The following is a 21460-nucleotide window of genomic DNA, read 5'->3' as shown; positions in this document are numbered from 1 at the left end:
ACTAGCTACTGTACTTCACTGAAAATAAAAATTCTTAGAAAAGAGACTTCCAGTAATGGAGGCAAGATCAATCCAGTGGCTCCAATCCACACCCAGATGAAAAAATAGTAATTAGGCTAATGGAGCAAAACTGATGCAAGGCTTTCAAAAGCAAATTTATTATTTATATTTGGGAAACTTGGGGAAGAGGGAAACAGCTGAAGGAAAATGAATGCTGTCAGTGAAAAACAGACAGATGTTCACACAAAGAGGGATGGAGCAGGGTTCAAGGCATTCTAGAGGCAGTAGCAACACCACCACCTTATCAACGAGTTTGGAAGTCGGGACAAATTTGCACGTGATGGAAATGGTCAATTGTCTCAAGAGGCCCACCTCCAGTTGATATTACAGAAACTAACCAACATAGAATTGAAGAAGGATGGCTATGTGATGCAATATGAGAAAAGGGTTGTGACATTTTATATACTCTCTTGTAGCATATTAATAGAGTTACAAAAGGACCAAAGGCAAGCCCATAGCCATATTACAGAGAATAATGCAAGAAGGGAATGACTGAAATTATAAATAGTGCATGCTGAAGATAGGGTTCAAGGAAAATAATCTGTGACTAGCAGCACATATATTGGAAAATACAGAAGAAATGGACCTATTATATTTTGTCCAGTGAAATGGACAGGCCTTGCAGCACAAGAGTTGGTATTTGAATATACTCTCTGCCTATTCCATCCAGGGCAGGCAGTGAACAGTATGATCAATAGACAGATGGAGTTGAAGGAGATGATTCTGTTAAAACTTTGGCAGGCTAGCAAGAAGCTATACTGTGGAGATGTGAGGGTATATGTGGAACATTTTTTTCAGTGTGAAAACAGATAGGAAGCAGAATAAGTTCATACCTGTAGTGAAAGTACATAAACCCAAACATTTAAAATTCAAAGTATTATACCCATTTTTCTTTAAAGTATTGAATTCATAGAACCAGAGGAAACACACAGTGAGATAACAAAACAGGAGGGGCCAATGGAATCATCTGAAGGGCAGGGAGATATAAGTCATGAGAGCAACAGATATTGGCACAGAAAATTTTAAGAACATCATCTTATCCAGTCTCAATATTTATACCGAGTCTGATAAGAGATAAAAACTATGCCATGCTAACCAAGAAGAAGTAAAATAAAACTGTTATGTCTAGAGAAAGCTGCAAAAGTAGTTTAGCTAGGGAGGGCCGAGACAGGCAACTGTCCTGGGCACAAAGTGCTGAGAGGACTCAATCATCCAATCCCAAACTCTCTTTAATGCAACACCAGCTATACTGCTACATTGTTGCAAGCAGTTTGTTACAGTTTAAAAGAAAAAAAAAACTTTTTTTTAACTAAAACCTGAGTGCTAAAATCTTCACTCAGGCAGGGTATAAACTGCACCAACTGTTTACTACATTTGCGCAGCAGTTTAAAAGAAATGTTTTTTTTTTTTTTTTAATAAATTATGCTGGAGGAGGATCAGTGGCAGGACATAGAAATGGGATCTGAATGGCTGGGGCAGGAGGGGAGGCGTGTCATGAATCTAGTTCCTTGGTTGGTGAGCCAGTTGAAGGAATGTCTGGGTTTTTTTCTCTTCGATGGAAAAAATTGTGTGGTGGGGTGCTGTGCTGGATCATGGTATGGCATAGGGTGGGCCAGCTATACTTCTGGAAAGGAATAGGTAGCATGTAATATGAAGTGTAAGCAAGTCTTGTACATTAATGATATGGTATCGCAAAAGGTTATAATGTATTTTGCTTTTTCATAAAACTATAATCTGAGGATGGGTGTAATTGCAATGGAGAAATAATACTAGTAGAGATAGAACTGGCATCTTTTCAGTGTGAGCTGTGTGGGAGGAAAGGAGGGAAAAACATTTTTCAAATGCAGCTCAGCCAAAACATATTTTTCCACGGAGTCCCTCCCATAAAGGGGAAAACCACTCTGAACCTTGTGTGTTTGCGTGTATGTGGGATCAATATGCCTTGGAGGTGGACTTTCTGTTAGCTGCAAATAGTTCAATTCAAGTTGATCACAATGTTACTTTTAAATGTTATAAGAAAATGCAATTTTCTCACAAATAAAATGTTTAATTTGTTTAGGAGTTTAGAGGAGGTTTACAAGTGGTTTTTGCCATAAGATGCAGCAGAAAGCAACAAGTGCGTTAAGATACTTGATAGAAAGGTTATATTGTCATTTAACATGACTATTTTCCTTTATAGAAAGCCCATGCAGCACAAACAGGAGTTAGACAGATATTCACAAACATGCATTATAAGTGTATATTCATTGATCATAAGTTGATTGTGTAATTTGGTAATGCGGAAGAAAATGATGGGCTGTCTAAGAAAGAGCTCTCCATACCTTGTAAGTATTCAAGAGATGCATATGCATAAAGTTGGAAATGAAAATTGGGCAAACTGTGGGTATACTATTGTATTGTTTTACTCATTTCTACACAAGGAAAGACAAAAGTGTCCCTTTTAATTTATTTTACATTTGTTTACCATGAAAGTCCGACTTGGAACAAAGCCAATTTTCAGTGGAGGCCTGGGGAGGACATGCAGACTCTGCACAGAAGATACTCCATCTAAGAATCAAACCAGAGAACTTCTTGATGTGAGGCGACAACGCTACCGCTGCACCACTGCGCCATCCAAATTATTAATTAATTAATTAGTTAATTAATTAGTTAATTAATATTAATTAATTAATTAATTAATTAATTAATTAAGTATTTAGAATTTCAAGTGAAAGAGAGACAACCTGACAGATGACAAGGGGAGATATGCGTCAGTGAAAGAGATTCTAGATTCCCAGTTCAGTAGGTTAGTGAGTTTTTATAGGCCTTCAGAGTACGCACTGGATGAGTAAAAGAAATGTTTAAGATGATATGTAAGATGATAACTTTTCAAGAAGGATTTTGGTAAAGGCAGGAGATTTTTATTTAATAATATAAAGCCAAGATGTGCAAAGAGCAGTAGGAACCAGTAGTTCTCCAGTACTTGGAAATATGCTGAATTATTTACTAAACTGCATAGACTAGAGGATATATGAAAGCCAGAAATCCCAGGGAAGCAAGAATTTTCATACTGTTCTCAGTGTGCCATAAATATTCTCACGCGGATGGAATATATCTGACTATGTAGGACAAGTATAGTGCTGTAAGTAAACTTATCTGATCATGCACATTTAATGATGGACATTACCGTAGATGCCACAACCAGGATACAAAACTGGTGATAATAAATCAGCTGACTTTCAGAGGGCTTTACAGGGAATGATAAAAGAGACATTTCAAAGAAAAGGAAGCTCAGGTGAGGTGTTAGGACCTGAATGGACAGCAGTATTAGTATGTGTTCAGGACATAAATGCCAAGAAAGTCGCCACAAGAGCAAGTTTGCCAACTCTGTGACTCTGGACAAGTCATTTAAACAGACATTGCTCACCTCTGAGACAAGCCAGTTGTGGCAAGTGGGCATACCTGGTCACCCAATAGTTTATATGAAGTTGTGAAATGAGATGAGGCAACAATGCCATCCAACTATACACAAGCAAAACAGTGTTGAAATTCAAAGGTGTAAGTACAGCAGATTGCATGCATCACTATGTGATCATTGACTCTGCAAAGTCATGAACATAACAGCATATTTCACAGCTGCATACAGCAAAAGTCCATGAGTGGCGGCAGCCCTAGTCTGTTTACATATTAAGGCATACCTTGGCAACATTGATCTGACAGACTAGTAGACAACTGGCTGCTTCGATTTAGGTCATGGCATAAAAGGGGTCTAATAGACATATATTGCTTGCATTTGGAATCAAGAAGAGAAAATAGTGCTCCTATCCTAACTAATGTAACTTTCCAGCAGTGAAATGGGGACATGTCAGATATACTCTCAATGACTGTCTCATGAATACTTAACAGATTTCTCAACAATGTACTTATGATCCTGAATTTGGAGGAGTGCATCTATTTCCCTGGGACAGCAGACAAAACTGCCAGTATCGCTGGCTTCTATAACATGGCATAGCTCCCCGAGCTACTGTGAAACATGCATTTAATACATGTGGCAATAAATCTCCCACCTTGCCCATATTCACTGATGAATATGAATGGGGGCAGGGTTGTATATTACCTAAATTGCCAGTTAGTCCGCAGTGCGAGAATGGATTATTTGTAATATGCACATATGTATGTACGTATGTATATGTGCAGCACTCTGGCTGCTTCTATAATTCTCATTTTGGCACAGCTTATGTGCATTATTACTGCATGGCATATATTTTTTGCATTCTGAACCTAGAAAAATAAATGTTGTTCCTATCCTAGCTAATGTAATCTTTCAGCAGTAAAATGGACACGTTTTATATATATATACATATATATATATATATATATATATATATATATATATATATATATTGTTTTATATATAGATATATATATATATATATATATATATATATATATATATATGTGTGTGTGTATATATATATATATATATTTCAATGTCTGTCTCCTGAATACTTAACAAAAATCTCAACAATATGCTTATGATTCTGAATGTGAAAGAGCATTTCTAGTTCCCTGGGACAGCAGATAGAGCTACCACTGTACCTGGTTTCTAAAACATGGCATATCCTCCTGAGCTACTGAGAAACACAAATTAAACACATGTAGCAATAAAGGCCACAACTTCCTGATATCCACAGATGAATATGAACAGGAAATGAGAGTGCATTCCCTGAATTGTCAGGTAGTCTGCAATACAGAAAGGATTATCTCTAATATGTATGAATATGTGCAGCACTCTGGCTGCTGCTTTAATTCTCATTTTGGCACATATCACATGTATCATCACTTCCAGCAGGGTGGCTTCACATAGAGACATCTCGTTGGTAAACTCAGGATCATTGTGCAAAATAAATGTTTACCGCCACAAAAATGTGCATGTAACCATTAATTGAAAAAAAAAATTTGCTCTGTGTTGAATGATATGTTGGATATGCATGGAGCCCTGGCTTATGATTCCTGATTGCAATCTGGAAATTGAGGCTGAAATCCAATACAACACCACCTGTTCTGACACCCAGAATTAAATCAAATATATCTTTTATGTGCTGAAGCCAAGCTTCTGCTGCATTCACACAACTGGCTGGTACTGCAATTCTCCTGAGACACATCCAGCAAACTTTGTACTGCCTGTGCCATGGAAGACAACATGATTCTGCAGAAACAAGCTCCTGATCCCAGTGACACAACTCCACTAGGACCGATCCTAGACAACACAGTGGCAACAGCATTACAACACAGTGGCAACAGCATGAGGGGGAACAGTGATCTGGAACAGAAAGATTCATGTATAAGATGCCGGAAGGCAGTGACACCTTTTTGTTAACTATGATCTTTAACATTTATAAGGTGGCCATGTTGCACAGTTATCAGACTGTACTGGTCAGTGCATGTTGTGAACACACTGGGTTTCAGACATTGCCCCAGTACAGCAAAAGATGGGGTGGGGATATTCAGGGTCACAGTTATCATCATTTTCATGTGAGACAGAGAATGCAACAACACCACAAGACTACTGGATGGAACACAGGACATGCACAGGGAAGAGTGAAGCATGTTACAAGGGTGGGGGTAGGTCCCACTGTGCCCTAGATGGGACATCCAGGCATTGTAAGCCTTGTGACCTTTTGTGACAGAGATGGGGTGGGGGCAATGTGTGACTTGGCCTGGATGTAGTTTCTTGATGATGAATGCAAGAATTAGTGACCTTCTGTGCCAAGGATAAGGTCACAGTATGTGATCTGAATCTGGATGCAGTTTGCTAGTGAAGGCTACCAAGATTTGTAACCTTCTATGACAGCTAGGTGATGCTACTGTGTGACCAGTACATGGACACAGTTTGGTTGTGAGATGAGCCAGGGCTTATGACCTCCTGTGACAGTGATGGAGTGTCACTGTGTGACATGCTCCTGAAAACAGTTTTCTGATAATGGCTTCTGAGATCTGTGACCTCATGTGACATAGATGGGTACCAATGAGAGACCTGGCTTGGATGGAGTTTCTTGGTGAGGGATACCAGAATTTTTAACTTTCTGTGACAGGGATGGCATGACACTGTATGAAGGGATTGCAACAACTCATGACACTGATGGTATGCATGCACCCTGCAAAGACCCTGGTAGACATCAGTCATGGGTATACTATGCTCAGACGGGTCTATATCACTTCGCCGAAATGGCAGAAGTTCGAACACCATATGTTCGAACTTCTAACCTCGAAGTGCAAAACCATCTAAGGCTTAGAACAGTGATTTTTTTCCCCAGCGGAAAAAATCGCTGTTCCAAGAAACACACACACAACACAAGCACACCAAAAAACAGCAATCCACACACAAACACTTAAAATCCTACATCTAACCCTACATTAAACTGTACATACACTACTATCTATCCACTTACCTTAACCCAAACCCTAACCCTAAGGTCTGTCACTATCACACACTCACCTGACCCACTCCCTAACCCTAACTCACCTATCCCGCCCTTACTCTAAAGTCTGTCACTAATGCACACCCATCTCACCCGCGCCCTAACCTTAACTCACCTAACCCGTGCCCTAACCCTAACGTCCACACAATCACACACTTACCTGAACCCGACCTGTAACTTTCCACCACAGTGCTGAAAATTGCAAAGCCACAAAAACGGCCTACCAAATTCTTTCCCTGGGAAATAATTTGGTGTTCCGCAGCTCCGTGATAATCAGTTTTCGAACTTCACAGTTCAAACATATGGTGTTCGAACTGCTGAAGTTTCGACAATCTGATAGGAACCCTGCTCAGACACAGGCACCTCTGGCTGTGTTGGCACTCGTGAGAGTTCTAGCAATCTTATACGGGAAAGTGATAACTTCAGGAGTGTGTCTCATGTGGAGTGAAGTCCTTTGTCAACAAATTAACTAGTTGACAGTTGACAGGGCCAGTACAGCTTGTTGATTATCAACTGACCAAAATCAACTGGCTTTCCCATTAGAAATTACCGTACAGTGGGGATGAGAGAATATCTCCTTTTCTTCATTGTAGGGTGATCTGAGAATTGGTATATATAATTAGCAGGGGGTGTGGTGGGTCTACACGGGCTCGTTTCCCTGCCTCTTTTTTTTTTTTGAACCTTTGTAGATTGATGTTTAATTTATTTGATGTTTAGGTGTCGATCATTGCTGGATCGATTGTTGGTTTTCAAAGGAAGGCTATTCTTCCATCTCATCCTGGTCCTCACTGCACTCATGATATCCTAATATCTGTACCTCATATCTACATGGAACTCACAGCAGTGAGGCAACATGCTTTCCATCTCCAGTGTGTGCTGTGTTGCAAAAGCGTGTGCCTTGGTACAATTTCTGCACCTCTGGTGATTTACCTATTACTGTCTGTACCTCAGCATGTAAATGTGAGGGGTGATGCCACTTTGTACCCCTTTGTCATTGGCCTGTGGTAGGTATGTACTCACATACTCTGAAACATTGGAAGAATGCATTAGGGTATAATCCACAAGAGGTATCTTGCTGGGTGTTCATGCAGTAAAGGGCATTATATGCAAACTCATCTTCACTTTTGTCACTGTAGACCTGCAGTACCCATCAAGACAGAATACATCATGAATATTATATACATGCAACAAACACACAGCAACTTTTGGTTGCCTTAGAAAAATGGGCCTGCTTCCATGTACCATGTGAGAGCTACCCGTTATAACTTTGTCCTTTGTTTCGACTGCTGGTAAAGCTTAAGGTTCATTTCTAGTTTTAACATTCGTCCCATAGGCACAAGTCATTTTGTTGACCTTTGTTGTAGGCAAATATGTCTCCTGTATAATATCTTGGGAACAGCTTAGGCATGCATATCTGTACTGAAAAGGATAGCTTTCTTTCTTTATGTAACAGACAATGAAATGCAGCTGTACTGGATATTTTCAGAGCCTTTCCTTGCCAGGTATACTTCACCACTGTTAGACCAAATTAATAGTAATAGCATTCTCTCAGCCCTCTGACAAGTGAACATAATTGTTGAAATGAAAAATAAATATCCTACTTGTCAAATCCAGACATATACGTTGAAAAAAAATAACTTCCCATCATATACTGTATTGTATAATTTCCACCAAGCTGCAAATATCATGATGATGCCCTGCCAAATGATGCAGCTTTATAACCTTTTGTCTATCATGTAGTTAGATATGTTCTTGTAGCATGAATATCTCTGAAATGCCTATTTATAGCTTTTCACACAAGAGTATTTATACACAGTAAGTACATGAAGCACTCTGAAAGTTGGGACATGCCACTCTGCATATAGAGGACACCCCTACCTGACTGCCCATTGCACAACTGCACTACATACATCTACAATACAACACCAACTTGAATTCCTAGATATAAGACTTTGTCTGCCATTTTAATAGTTCCTTGAAGTGTATATTGTGTGCTTGCCTAAGATAATTAGCCACGGCTGAACCTAACAGTAGTGACTCCTCATGCTGTATAAAAGAGACATATTCCTTTATGTCTTGCTAACTGACCTATGAACCTATGGGGGAAAAAAAAATACATATATATATATATATATATATATATATATATATATATATATATATATATATATATAAGCAGATTTATGCTGTGTTCATATTTTGAAGAAACAATCCGCACTGCATACCTGTTTCTTTGCACTGAAAACCTTTCCCGCACTGTTTTGGCTCACATGGTTTTGCCGTTGTGCAAGCTGCTTCATCCCACAAATAGCCTGCACAGATTCTGCCTTCATACTTAGCTGGTCGCAGTAGACGTCGAAATCTTGTCTGAATTGCAGAAAGAAAAGTTTATAATCCTGTGTGACAATTTCACACATAGCAATAAAACATTTAACATACAGAAACACATGCAGAAAGTGTCTGACAAATGGCCCATCATGTTTTCTGCTGGAAATAACTAGAATCTTCTTGTTCACCCTTTAGCTTGAATTCCTGTAGAATAGCACAGTGGCTACAAAGCCAAGGTACAGATTGCCACACTTGGTTACCAAACTATTTTCAGGCAGTTCCTTATGGTCACTGAATAGGAATCAGGTGATTAAATTGATTTTAGACACACTGTGTACAACCCAGTACAGTTAAGTGATAAGTGTCAAGGGTGAGGAGCATCACAAAATATTGTAATAATACATTTCAATAGGGAAAACATGTTTAACTCAAGCATTCCCATTTACTGATAGCACTGTTTCTATCTGGAGGCAATGTACAGAAGATATATGAGTAATAAGTATGAAAACAGCGTAAAGGTAGCACAATTAATTAGTGGTTATGGTTTTTGGCCTGTCTTGTCAAGCATGCTAGAGTTAATTTCTAGCATTCAGTTTCCGTTTAATGCACTCAGAATATCCTCCCCATGAATATATGTCTGTTTTTAACATTTTTAAAGAAATGGAGTAGAAAATGGAATGAGGAAGAAGGACATAAGACTGTGAAAGGGACTCCTATTAGGTACTGTTACAATGAAATTTTATTTAATGAGTAGTAAACACAATCAATCAATAATAGTATAATGGGTGATCTGCACTTGGTTTCTAAGTGGTGGCAATACTCCATTTGCATCCTTGCAGGTTACTTTACTCCATGTATACCCTAAATTTAAGTGTATTTATATTTTGCTGTGCACCCTAAACTTTATTTGATATTAACCTGTTTAACAGTACTCAACAAAGCATATTTACATGCAGTCCTTAGAAAAAAAGGTTCCAAAAAAGTAAAACAAAATAATAATAATAATGAAAATTATACAGAAATATGCAAGGTATGGATGCAAAAGGAAACACATTCATCTTGAATGTTATATAATTAGAGACTCGGAAACAGTGCACGTATAAAATGGAAATAGAATCTGAGGTATTGAGATGTTAGCCATTTCAGAGCATTTGTTTTGACAAATTGTTGTTGCTTATTAAGTCAAACGCAGAAGTCACAGATTTAAAATACTTCACTGGAGATATCACATGGTGATATGAGTAGTGATCTGGAGTTAGTAAAATGTTTAATAACCATAGCTAATTGAGAAAAGTTGACAAAAACACTGAAACTTGATTGTTGTCTAAATGAGGTATACCAGTAGAGGTAGCAAGTGCATCGTGGTATTCGACAACATTCACCAATGTAAATGCTGTTGTCAAAGAGACTGACTGGTGTACTGGTGGAGGGGCTAATTTAGTGATCTCCGGCATCAGCTGTGCAGCCATTCACTCTGGTGATCAGTTTCCATCCAGTCGTTGGCTGCTTATCTGTTCAGTGCAATTTTCTCACAATAATTTCTCATGGGTTTTACCAATGTTGGTTAGGTCGATCACTAGCATCCATTTGGGTAAGGCCAGGCGTATCCTTACATCCATTTGTTATGAATGAAATAATAAAAATAAATAAACAAACAAATAAAAAAGATGGCATTTGCAAAATTAGCAGAGGCATAAGAGTTTTATAGTGTTTTAAACTTCCCTACATAAGGAATTTCCTTGGAATATTTAATCCCACCTGTGACAGTTTTAATATTCCATGAAAATACAGAAAGGGAAGTTATCCTGTTCATATATTTTTTGCAGATACCCCATACAAAAACAGCTTTGCTCCATCCAGCATCTGATATAACCACCATGCAATAATGACTCTCTAGCTTTGACCCACATCAAACTAACAAAAGGCTGAAGTACAGTGAAACAACCCTTTTATCAAATAGCGGAGGTGTGCATCAGCATATTATTGCAGAGTTTCTGGTGCCTGTAGCTTCAGCTGTAACTAAAAACACCACAAAGAAATAATAAATTATTTTACACAAATCTATTCCACATAGGATAAAAAATTATGTAGCATAACCTAACACCTAAATATAGCTGCAAGTGTAGCAAGCTATAGGCCACCATCTATGTCCCATGAAACAGATAGCTCATACTTTGACCTATTGGAGACATTCACCATTCAACCAAATGCCAAACTCATAGGGGACTACCCCTGTATAAACTGGGAATCTTACACAATTCTAAATCTGCAGGTCCAGAGATTCCTAGTCTTTGTAAATACAAACTCACCATTCCAGTTAACGCATACACCTACAAACATACCAAACCTATTAATCACAAATATTAGAAAATGCTGCAACTGTTGTTTCCTCTCTGATAAAGCAGGCCCAAAAAGCAGTCTTCTTCAAAATACGAATCAGTTCTGAAACCCCAGCAAACCTGTAACAGTTAGAAACTACTCCAAGACAGACTAACTTTTATTAAGTGATAAACTGTTGAAATTTTAAGCCCCTCCAAGCACAGATGACACAGCAGCCAATGTGGAATTATTGACAGAGCTCTGCACAACCTTGTCAATGCTGCTGTGCCTTTCAGAAGTTAGCACAGAATTAACTCAAAAACACGCCACCCATCTGTAAGCAAAAATTATCTAACTTAGAAATTCCAACTGAGATAAAGACCCTTTTCAGCCAAAGCCTGGTGAAAAAGCTCCACATTTAACAACAGTTTTAACATATACATAAAATTCGATAACATGTTATCAGTAAGAATGTAAAATATATGTAAGTACACACATATAAGAGAATGAAACAGGTTGTACAATAACAAAAGAAAAAAGCCATAGCTATAATTAATTCATCAAATTGAATAGACAACCAATTAAGTGCAACAAAGCACATTTTGAAGTAAGTGTAGCATCCCATGCCAAGGACTGCCGTAAGACCTTCTTTAGCTATGTCCAAAACCTCAAAGGCAACACACAACAGTGTGCTGAACTGTTGGTAATTGAAGCCAAGTTCACAGAATTGGGAGATATAACAAATCTTCTGATTGACTGAGTCAGCTCTAACTTTTTCCCCTTCTCACCTCCAGTCCACCCCCCCCCCCCAGAAATTACCATCTAACATACCCCACCTGACTATTAATATGGAGCAAGTCTTAGATGTGCTCTCTAAGGCCAAGAATACAGCTTCAATGGGCCTTGATAGTATCCCAGAATCCTCCTAAATAGCCTGAAATATGACTGTCTGGGCATTTGATGTCACTATTCAACCATAGCCTCCACTAATGGAAGAATCTCCTAATAACTCACTACCCAAAACTGCAATATAGTTCAGCTCTTGTTTTATAGATAGTATAGCATCTCCAAGGATTCCTCAACATCTGATCCAAACCTGCCTAACAGCCCCATATCACCACATCCACTTTCACCTTCAAACCTGTGCCCACATCCTATATAAAACAAATCAAACAAACTTAAACCATGCTCTTCTTTAGCTGATGACCCTCCAAGTGAGTACCTAAAAGTAGCAGCCAATAGCATTGCCTATCCTTTCCAATCCTTATAAATAGGTCAGTGCAGGAATCCCACATTCCCCCTGTCTTGTAAAAGTCACACATTATCCCCCTGCACAAAGGAGGAAATTTAACAGACATTAATAACTTTATACTTACAGCAATCATCTCCTCTCGCCAAAATACTTGAAAAATGTATTAAAAAATAATTGCTAGGCTATCTCCTGCAGGAAGAACTCCTATCCCCTACACAGCATGGCTTCTGTCCTTCCAATAGTAGTAGCACTGCCCTTCTAACCTTTATAGATACTGTCAATAAAGCTAGAGATGACAGACTTGTCTAAAGCATTCGATACAGTTTGTCACAGCAAATTTCTACTTCAAATGACCTCACTAGGTCTCTATCAGCCCACCCTTCTGTGGTTCAAAGGGTACCTGTCCAATAGGTATCAGTCAGTAAAATAGCACTCCACCCTCTCTCCTTACCTCCCAGTCACCACAGATGTACCACAAGGCTCTATCCTTGGTCCCCTCCTCTCTAACATTTTTACCAACACCCTCTATAAAGCCCCAAACAGGCCACTCTATTACAATATGCAGATGATTCCACTCTCATTTGTACATCCGACAAATTGGTACACCTTTCAAATGTTGCTCAGTAAGCTTTAACAGTCACTGAAACTTCATAACTCACAACTCATGTTCAGCTAAAAAAAGATCAGATTACTCTTTTTTCCCAAAATCCCTGCCTCATGAAAAAGCAAAATGTAAAGTCATCTCTCTTGATAATAAAGCCATTGAGGTCACTTCTCATAGCAAATTATTAGGTTTGATAGTGGATTATAATCTTACATTTGACTTGGGTATACAAAATTGCATAAGAAAAACTCATCAAAAACTAGGGATGCTTTACCAAGCCAAAACCTTTCTCACTGATGCAACTAAAACTACACTTGCCACCACTTATCTCCTCCCCACACTTTTTTATGGCACTCCCATCCTTACTAACTTCCAGGCTTCACAAGAGTTAAAACTTGAACAATCCTATAACAAAGTTGCTAAATTTGCAGTGAATACTCCTTTCTGAACCTACCACTGTATAGCACTAAAAAGCCTAAATTGGTTAGAACTACCTCATCAACTAACATATACACAGTTTCTTACCACCTATACAATTATCCAGCATCCATCTGCCTGTTCAGCACTAAATGCCATTCTACACAACTATGTTCCCTATCAAATCAGTTGGGCTTCTCTGTACTCGTACAAGGTTTCTAAGGCCTGGAACTCCTTACTTGTATCCATCAGGTCAATACCCTACCTCCCATCTTTCAAAACCACTCTGAAAGCCTTCCTAGATAAAATATGGCTCTGTTCTTGTTCAAAACCAGGATAAACTATATCCCTAAATGTGAACAAGTACCTTTTCTTTCCTTATACCTCCTTACTCTCCCTTCTTCACTTACTGCTTTACTTCTATCAAATTCTCTTCCCTGGCTTTCTCTCTAAATATACCACATGCCTGTTTTTCCTCAGTTCATATTGCAATTCCACTTTGTATTGGACTAACTTACCTTTAATTTCTCTACAAACTATCTAAAATTTCTCTAAATATTACGATTGTCATATAACTTGCATCAATTCTTAACCAATGTTTTTATATTATCTCTAATTTGTTATAATTATTTAAACTGCATATGTATTTGTTTTATTTTGAGGGTGGACAGGATTAGGAATAAGTATATTAGGGGGTCAGCCCAGGTAGGAAGGTTTGGAGACAAAGCCAGAGAGGCAAGATTACGTTGGTTTTGACAAGTGCTGAGGAGGGATGCTGAGTATATTGGGAAAAAGTTGCTAAGGATGAAGCTACCAGGCCTAAGATACGGTTTATGGATGTGGTGAGAGAGGACATGCAGGTGGTTGGTGTGACAGAGCAAGATGCAGAGGACAGGAAAAAATGGAACAGATGATCCGCTGTGGCGACCCCTAACGGGAACAACCGAAAGAAGATGATGATGATGTATTTGTTTTATGTTTGAAGATTGTAAAATTATGGTTCTTAAAATGTTTTGTAATAATTTCCCTGTTAATCAAATTGTCAGTAAATAAATAAATAAGAATACAATGCTCATCCCTCTGCACAAGGGCAGAGCATCAATGGATCCTGGGAACTACAATCCCATTAGTCTGACTAGTCTCATTTGGAAAGCCATAGAAATAACTATGCTGGAAATGATTAACAATGACAGAGGAAACCTTCAGACACTGGACTCAACCCAGTTTGGTTTCATCAAAGGCAGGTCATGCCTACTGAATCTGGTAGACTTTTTGGAAGTCAAGGCCAGTAACAATGGCCTCTGGCTTACCAAGTTTGAAGATGATTGTAAGCTAAGAGCTGTCATAGAAACTCCTCAAAAAATCAACATCTTACAGAAAGGTCTAGCAAAACAAATGACTGGTGCCAAAGCAATGGCTTAAAACTTAATGCCAAGAAATGCATAATAGTACCGTTTGGGAAGTCAAGTAACAATGGAAACTGCCTCATTTATAAAACACCCCTAAAAGTAAACACAGTAGGCAGTGATTTGGTGACTCATATAGACAGTAACCTGGATTTCAACCAACATGTGTCTAAGCTATTAAGAAAATCCTTCTATGTCACTCAAGTTATAAGTAATGACATGGCATCTATGTCAAGGGAAGTCATTGTGCCACTGTACTCAACCCTCATTAGACACATCATCGAGTATAAAGCTTCTTTCAGTATGTACCAACGAGGCACATGGAACAACTCAAATGTCCACAGAGGTTCCTCACAAAAAGAATACATGGCATTACCACAGTGTCCTGTGCAGATCACCTCAAAGCACTCTCTCTATACTCTATTTCCTACAGACTGATGAGAGGTGACTTATAACTAGCATAAAAGGCATCCTTGGATCCCTTTGCTTACGCACAAAATGAACACCAGAACTACCAGATCTAAGGATTTAAAATTTGCTTGCTTTATCTCTGAGAATCCCCATTATCTGGAATAGGCTTCCCATTCAAGTGAAGCAGAGCCTTTCCATAAGTATATTCAAGAGCACCAGTGGATGGAAAATCAAAGATTCACCTCTGGTTTAACAGCTGTATCACTGATGGACAGAGGCATCAATTAGACCATGCCCTAACTAACATACACCTCCAAAGATAACCTCTAAGGCAGATAACACGAGATACATTTGGGTTGCACGGTTAGGCATAAAAAGGCTGTAGTGGTCCTTACCTTACCTTACACCTATGAACCTAATAAAAGCTTCTCCCAAGGGGAAGACACTCCACCTCTTCCCAGATATGGAAACAGCTGTGATTTTGTACTCTGATTCTCTGTAAAGAAGATTTTTTCATATCACATCCATTTACTTCCAAAGACAACATTTAGATGGACCCTATATGTTGTTCCCATCTGAAGCCACCTGTGTAAGCCTGGACACTTCCCCCTCAAAATCAAGACATGTCACTCTCTATCAGTGAGGGAAATCTTAGGATAATGTAGGTCGCATCTACATCCATTCTGGCTCTGAATCCGTATTCTGGTTTGAAAAGTAGAGCACCTTTTCCCTATTTCAAGGTCATAATCAAGGTCCACAAATATTCTGTGATATTTATGCTGCTGTCCTAGGTGTACCGATTTACGATCCCTTTAGCTGCAGCCACTATTGCCCTTAGTAACTTCTCCACTGTGGTCAATTTGTACATGGTTCATACACAAGTGCACTCAAACAAAAGTCACAGAATACCACAAGATTACCTTTTTCTCTTTTAGATGAATTACACTCATGTTGGTAGCAAAAGGACTCAGGACTTTGTTATGTTAACTGGTGCCAACTATTGTCTGCTGAAATCCACCAGAATAGAAACTTAATGCAGCCAGCCTTCAGTAAAATCAGTGCAATTTATTATGCACAAGTAAACTTGAATAGAGGTTCTTTCTAGCAAACATAACAATCTTGTGGTTTAAGTCAATACAACAGTACTTGAAATAAACCTGAAATGAATCAATGAAAATAAATTATAAAAATTTAATTAACATAATAAAAAACAATTAGAGGACTGGAATAAACTGTTTTTCACTATGAATGATAGAATAATGTTGATAAAAATTATTATTTTACCAAGAATCATATTCCTCATACAGGCTTTAATCACTTCTCCTCCCCAAACAAAATTGATTAAGCAAATAAATTCACTATTACTTAAGTTTTTATGGCATCCTCAAAAACGGAGAATAAGCTTTCATTGGCATTGCAGTAGGTGGGAGGATAGTGGAATAGCTTTTCCAAACTTTGAGCTATATACTGAATCAGTTATTTTTAGTATAATGAGCCAGTGGTTAAATTCTAACTACACTTCAAATTGGAAAAAAAAACATCCATAAGTCAATTTTATTATCAAATAATATTACATAAATAAATAATAGAATAACAATAGCAATAACAGCATCCATGGGACCAGACAACATCCCAGGCAGCGTTCTACACGAACAACAGAACGAAATGGCACCCCACCTAAGTACCATGTTCAGTCATAGCCTCACCTCAGGCTTTGTGCCTGCTGAATGGCACACAGCGACGGTTATCCCACTCCACAAGGGGGGAGCCACTATAGACCCCGGGAACTACTGCCCCATCAGCTGACGAGCCTGGTCTGCATGGCCATGGAATGTATCACCATGGAACTTATAAACAAAGACATTGGTAATCTCCAAACTTTGGACCCCACCCAGTTCAGGTTTGTAAAAGGCAGATCATGTCTCCTAAACCTGATAGACTTCTTTGAAGCAGTCACCAAAGCCATAGACAAGGGTAAGGTGGTTCACACAGCCTATCTAGATCTTGCAAAGGCTTTCAACACCATCCCCCACTCTGGAATTATAGATAAACTCACTAAACTAGGTATAAATCCCTATGTCACAAGATGGGTTGCCAACTGGCTCACTGACAGAACCCACACTGTGAAAGTAGCAGACACCAAATCCGACTTCAGACCAGTGACAAGTGGAGTACCACAGGGTTCAGTCCTGGGTCCTCTCCTGTTTGGTATCTACTTCTCTGAAGTACAGGCTAACACAGAAGGTCTTTGGCTAATGAAGTTCGCAGATGACTGCAAACTAGGAGCCATAATCAAAACTCCTAACGATGTGGACATCCTACAAAAGGGTCTCACTGAGACAGATGCCTGGTTGCAAAGCCATGGCCTCAAGCTCAATGCCAAAAAGTGCATTGTCATCCCCTTTGATAAAAACTCTGTACCCATGAACTACAACATAGGTGGTAGTATACTTAACACCGAAAGTGTGATAAGAGACCTTGGGACACAGGTGGACAGTAGTCTCTCCTTTGATAACCACATCGCCACAGTAATCAGGAAATCCTTCTATGTGGCACACCTCATCACAAAAGGTTTCTCATCCAGAAAAAAAGAGGTCATTGTTTCCCTCTACTCATCACTCATTAGGCCCATTATAGAGTACAACGCCCCTTTTGGTATGTACCTCAGAAGACATCTACAACAACTGGAAAGGTGGCAGAAATACCTCACAAAGAGGATTACCAGCCTCAAACAGATGCCCTACGCAGACCGTCTCAAAAAACTCCAGCTTTACTCCGTCGCATATCGCCTAGTCAGAGGTGATCTCTGTCTAACATACAAAGCTATGTCAAACCCAGAGCTGTTGGACATGCTCCACTTAAAGAAATCCCAATCCCTCCGAGCTACACGCTCTAGGGACCTAAACCTTGTCACCATAATAAACAGAACATGCTGGAGAGATAGATTCCTGTCCCAGAGACTTCACATACTCTGGAATAAACTACCTATCTATATCAAACAAAGCTCCTCATTAGCATTCTTCAAGAAAAATCTTGATGATTGGATGGGAAATAGGAAATTCGCTCCGGGGATCACCTCTGTGGCTCTGCTTGACAGTGGCACAGGAAAATAATTTTCTTGGGTGGCAAAAGCCAAGGTACCTTTGTTGGCTGGGCTTGTATAGGCCCCAGGGTGGATAGCCTAGTACCTACCTATGAACCTATGAATAGTATCTTCTCATATACAGAAAAATTATACCTGTTTTTAAAAGATACAATTCTTCACATCAAAAACATATTAAATTTCATTACCTTTATTAATCACATTTTAAACAGCTTTAAGAAAAGAATGCAGAGTAATTCTCTTATAAAGAATTTACTATTTCTAATGTTCCTTATAGCTCTTACTAATAGATATCTAGAATCATTAAATTTAAACAATATAAACGAAATGGAAGATAATGGTCTAAAATTTTGACACCAGGTTTTGAACAACAATAATATATATGAGTTGAGATTTCTTATAGCTAGATATAATATAAAACAAAATAATTGGTCAAATATACAAACATTTAGAGAATTTTTACTAATGAGTTAAAATTAAGAATAAATACAAATTCAGTCACAATCCCTAAGACATTAAATTTAATTTTTGGAATAAATGGATTAGATAATAAAAACAAAACATCTTTGTTGTTGATATATAAAATTTTGAGAGCTAAATTTGTTTATCTCTAATGAATCTTTTTGGAATCACTCAACGAAAGTAAATAAAGATAGTTTGTCAGAGGCCAAAAAATCTCTAATATTTAAATCCGTAAATAATGCAGCATTATCCCCTTTTTGGACAATCTTTACACGGAAATTCATACATAGAAGTTTCCTAACTCCACACAAAATTGTTTTAATATATAATAAAGATATTGTTAAATGTTGGAGATGTGATGACATTTTAGATGCAGATTGGTCACACATATTCTTAGAACATAAAATGATAACTCCATTTTGGACTGAATTCAAAAATTTCACTAAAGCATTGTGGTCGAACAATTGTGAAACAATGGATTAATTATTATTATTTAATGCACCAATGCCAGATTCCATACCAAAAATACAAGTACATCTTCTCTGGTCACTTCTTGCAATTGCAAGGAAAATTGTTACAATAAACTGGAAATGTCAGAATATCCTCCCATTCTCAGAATTTCTTTCTTTAGCAAAAATTGTATGTAATATGGAATTAAATACTGCTTATGCAAGAACATGAAATATTACAAATAAACAATTGTCATGGCTAAAACTTAAAGATGTTTTAGATACATTTTAATAATGATTAGAAGATTGTATCTGTTATGGACTTTGTATATTGTTTGTGGTTTTTGTGTGTGTGTTTATTTTTCTTCTTTGTTCATATTAGTTGATTGTGTTATTATTTTATAGTGTCTTGTTATTGAAAACTCAATAAAAACATTTTGGAAAAGAAAAGAAACAATCGCTTTGTGGGTACTGTCTGATCTTTGCATTCCTCATACTGCACCCCAGTATCTTGCTACACCATAATGACTTAGAAACCTCAATACTGCCTCTCTAGGTGGCTGTCTAAAGAAATGTTTGGATTTGCACTGGTGCATCCTAAAACACTTAAGAAAAGACTGAATGTTTTTTTGCAGGCTGTCTAGCCCCTCTGCACCTCTGATGTGGGGTCAAGTCCCACATTCCCCAACTAACTCATGCTAATTCTGAGATTATCATATGATTGAGAAAAGGAATATTCCAGGAAATCACAATTTCATACTTTGTATACATTTTGATCATTAATCTCCACGTTTTGAGACTCAGCAATATGGGCCCTGATATTTTAAATGGTTAACTCTATAGTCTCTCTAATCATTTGCATTAATTGTTTCTGAACCACCTTATGTTGCATTTGTGGAGGGTAGTGGTTTAGAATGGGGACCATAGTTTTCTACAGGAACCACAGCACTCCTTTAGTGGTAATTTCAGGGATCCTGTCTCTATCTCATTGTGATGGTGAGTTACTTCCTCCTACAACTACTGCACTGCTGTTTGTGTTCTGCTCATTGCAGTAGGATGAGTGATTCTCTCTCAGCAGCCTCAGTCTGATTGGCATTTAACCCTCTGTATTGCTTCTTATACAAGCCCAACTTCTGTTTTGATTTATTATTTTAAGGGAAATCACAAATTGAAACCCATTTTTGCCCCCGTGCCTCTGATGGACAGACGTAGACAGTAATTAAATTCATCTTTAGCTAACCCCCCCCCCCCACATAACTCTTAGCTACTTCCTTAGTAACATACCCCAGCATATAGGCATCCAAGGAACTGAGGGATAAAACTGGGTTGGGTTGCATAGCAAGGTTTGTTTAGACCCTAACGGGCATTAGTCTAGTATAAACCTATGAACATATGAACGTAAAAGGATAATAATTTTTCAAACAAATTCTGAAGTTAGACTCCTCTTAAAAGAAACAAATTGCTTCTGTGACAAGATGCAAGCATGTAAGTAGTGAAAATGAAAATTAAATTAAACCAGACACCTCACTGTCTTGATTTTTATTACAGAATACTTCATAAGCATGATTAACTTACCTTTTTTTTCTCACAAGGGAAACAGTCAGTCCATTCTGACCACTGGCTAAGCTGACAGCTCACTGGATCAATGCTATAAGGACTACGGCCTTTTCTAGTAGGTGATTTTATAAATAGATCATCTGTTTTATTTTCTTTCCTTCATTATGAGAAAAACAGAAAGAACAGTCATTAGTAGATTGATTCAAGATATACTTTCCTAGTATTTCATGATAATATAAATAAGACATCTAAATTCTAAAGCCCCTTCCAACTAAACAGTATATATACATAAAACAAGTAAGAAGCAATTAGTTCATCAATTATTAAGCTTTATTTCTGTACATTGGAAATGCTGTTCTAATTGCATTGTGAATATACCAGGTCAGGTTTTCAGACCCAAATACTCAATTCATTAAGTTTTTGTAGTATATCATTGTTAATGTTGTCTAATTTACAGCTTCTGTGTTTACATATATGAAACTGATGTTTTATTTGTTAATCTGTTTGCTAATTTAGCTATATCCATCCTATTTTTCCTGAGTTAATTCTGCAAGTTATCTTCAGGAGAAGATACTTTAAAACTTACTGTGACAACAAAAAATATACTTCAGTCACTTTTCATTAATAAATA

At 37.9% G+C, this 21460-nt stretch overlaps 1 protein-coding gene across 1 annotated transcript in view; it reads right to left on the bottom strand.

Moving 5' to 3' along the window:
- C8A (complement C8 alpha chain) overlaps window positions 1-21460 on the bottom strand; it is a 597456-nt gene that overhangs the window by 493042 nt on the left and 82954 nt on the right. The window contains exons 2-3 of the mRNA XM_044085514.1: window positions 20848-20986; window positions 8747-8888 (exon numbers count right to left, since the gene is read on the bottom strand). Of these exons, the coding sequence (XP_043941449.1) occupies window positions 8747-8888; window positions 20848-20986 (281 nt within the window). The remainder of the gene's footprint in view (window positions 1-8746; window positions 8889-20847; window positions 20987-21460) is intronic.

The sequence above is a fragment of the Protopterus annectens genome, chromosome 10.part0 (assembly GCF_019279795.1).
Source record: "Protopterus annectens isolate FY-2018-M chromosome 10.part0, PAN1.0, whole genome shotgun sequence".
NCBI classification, from domain to species: Eukaryota; Metazoa; Chordata; order Ceratodontiformes; family Protopteridae; genus Protopterus; species Protopterus annectens.
This window is presented reverse-complemented; position numbering and strand designations above follow the sequence as displayed.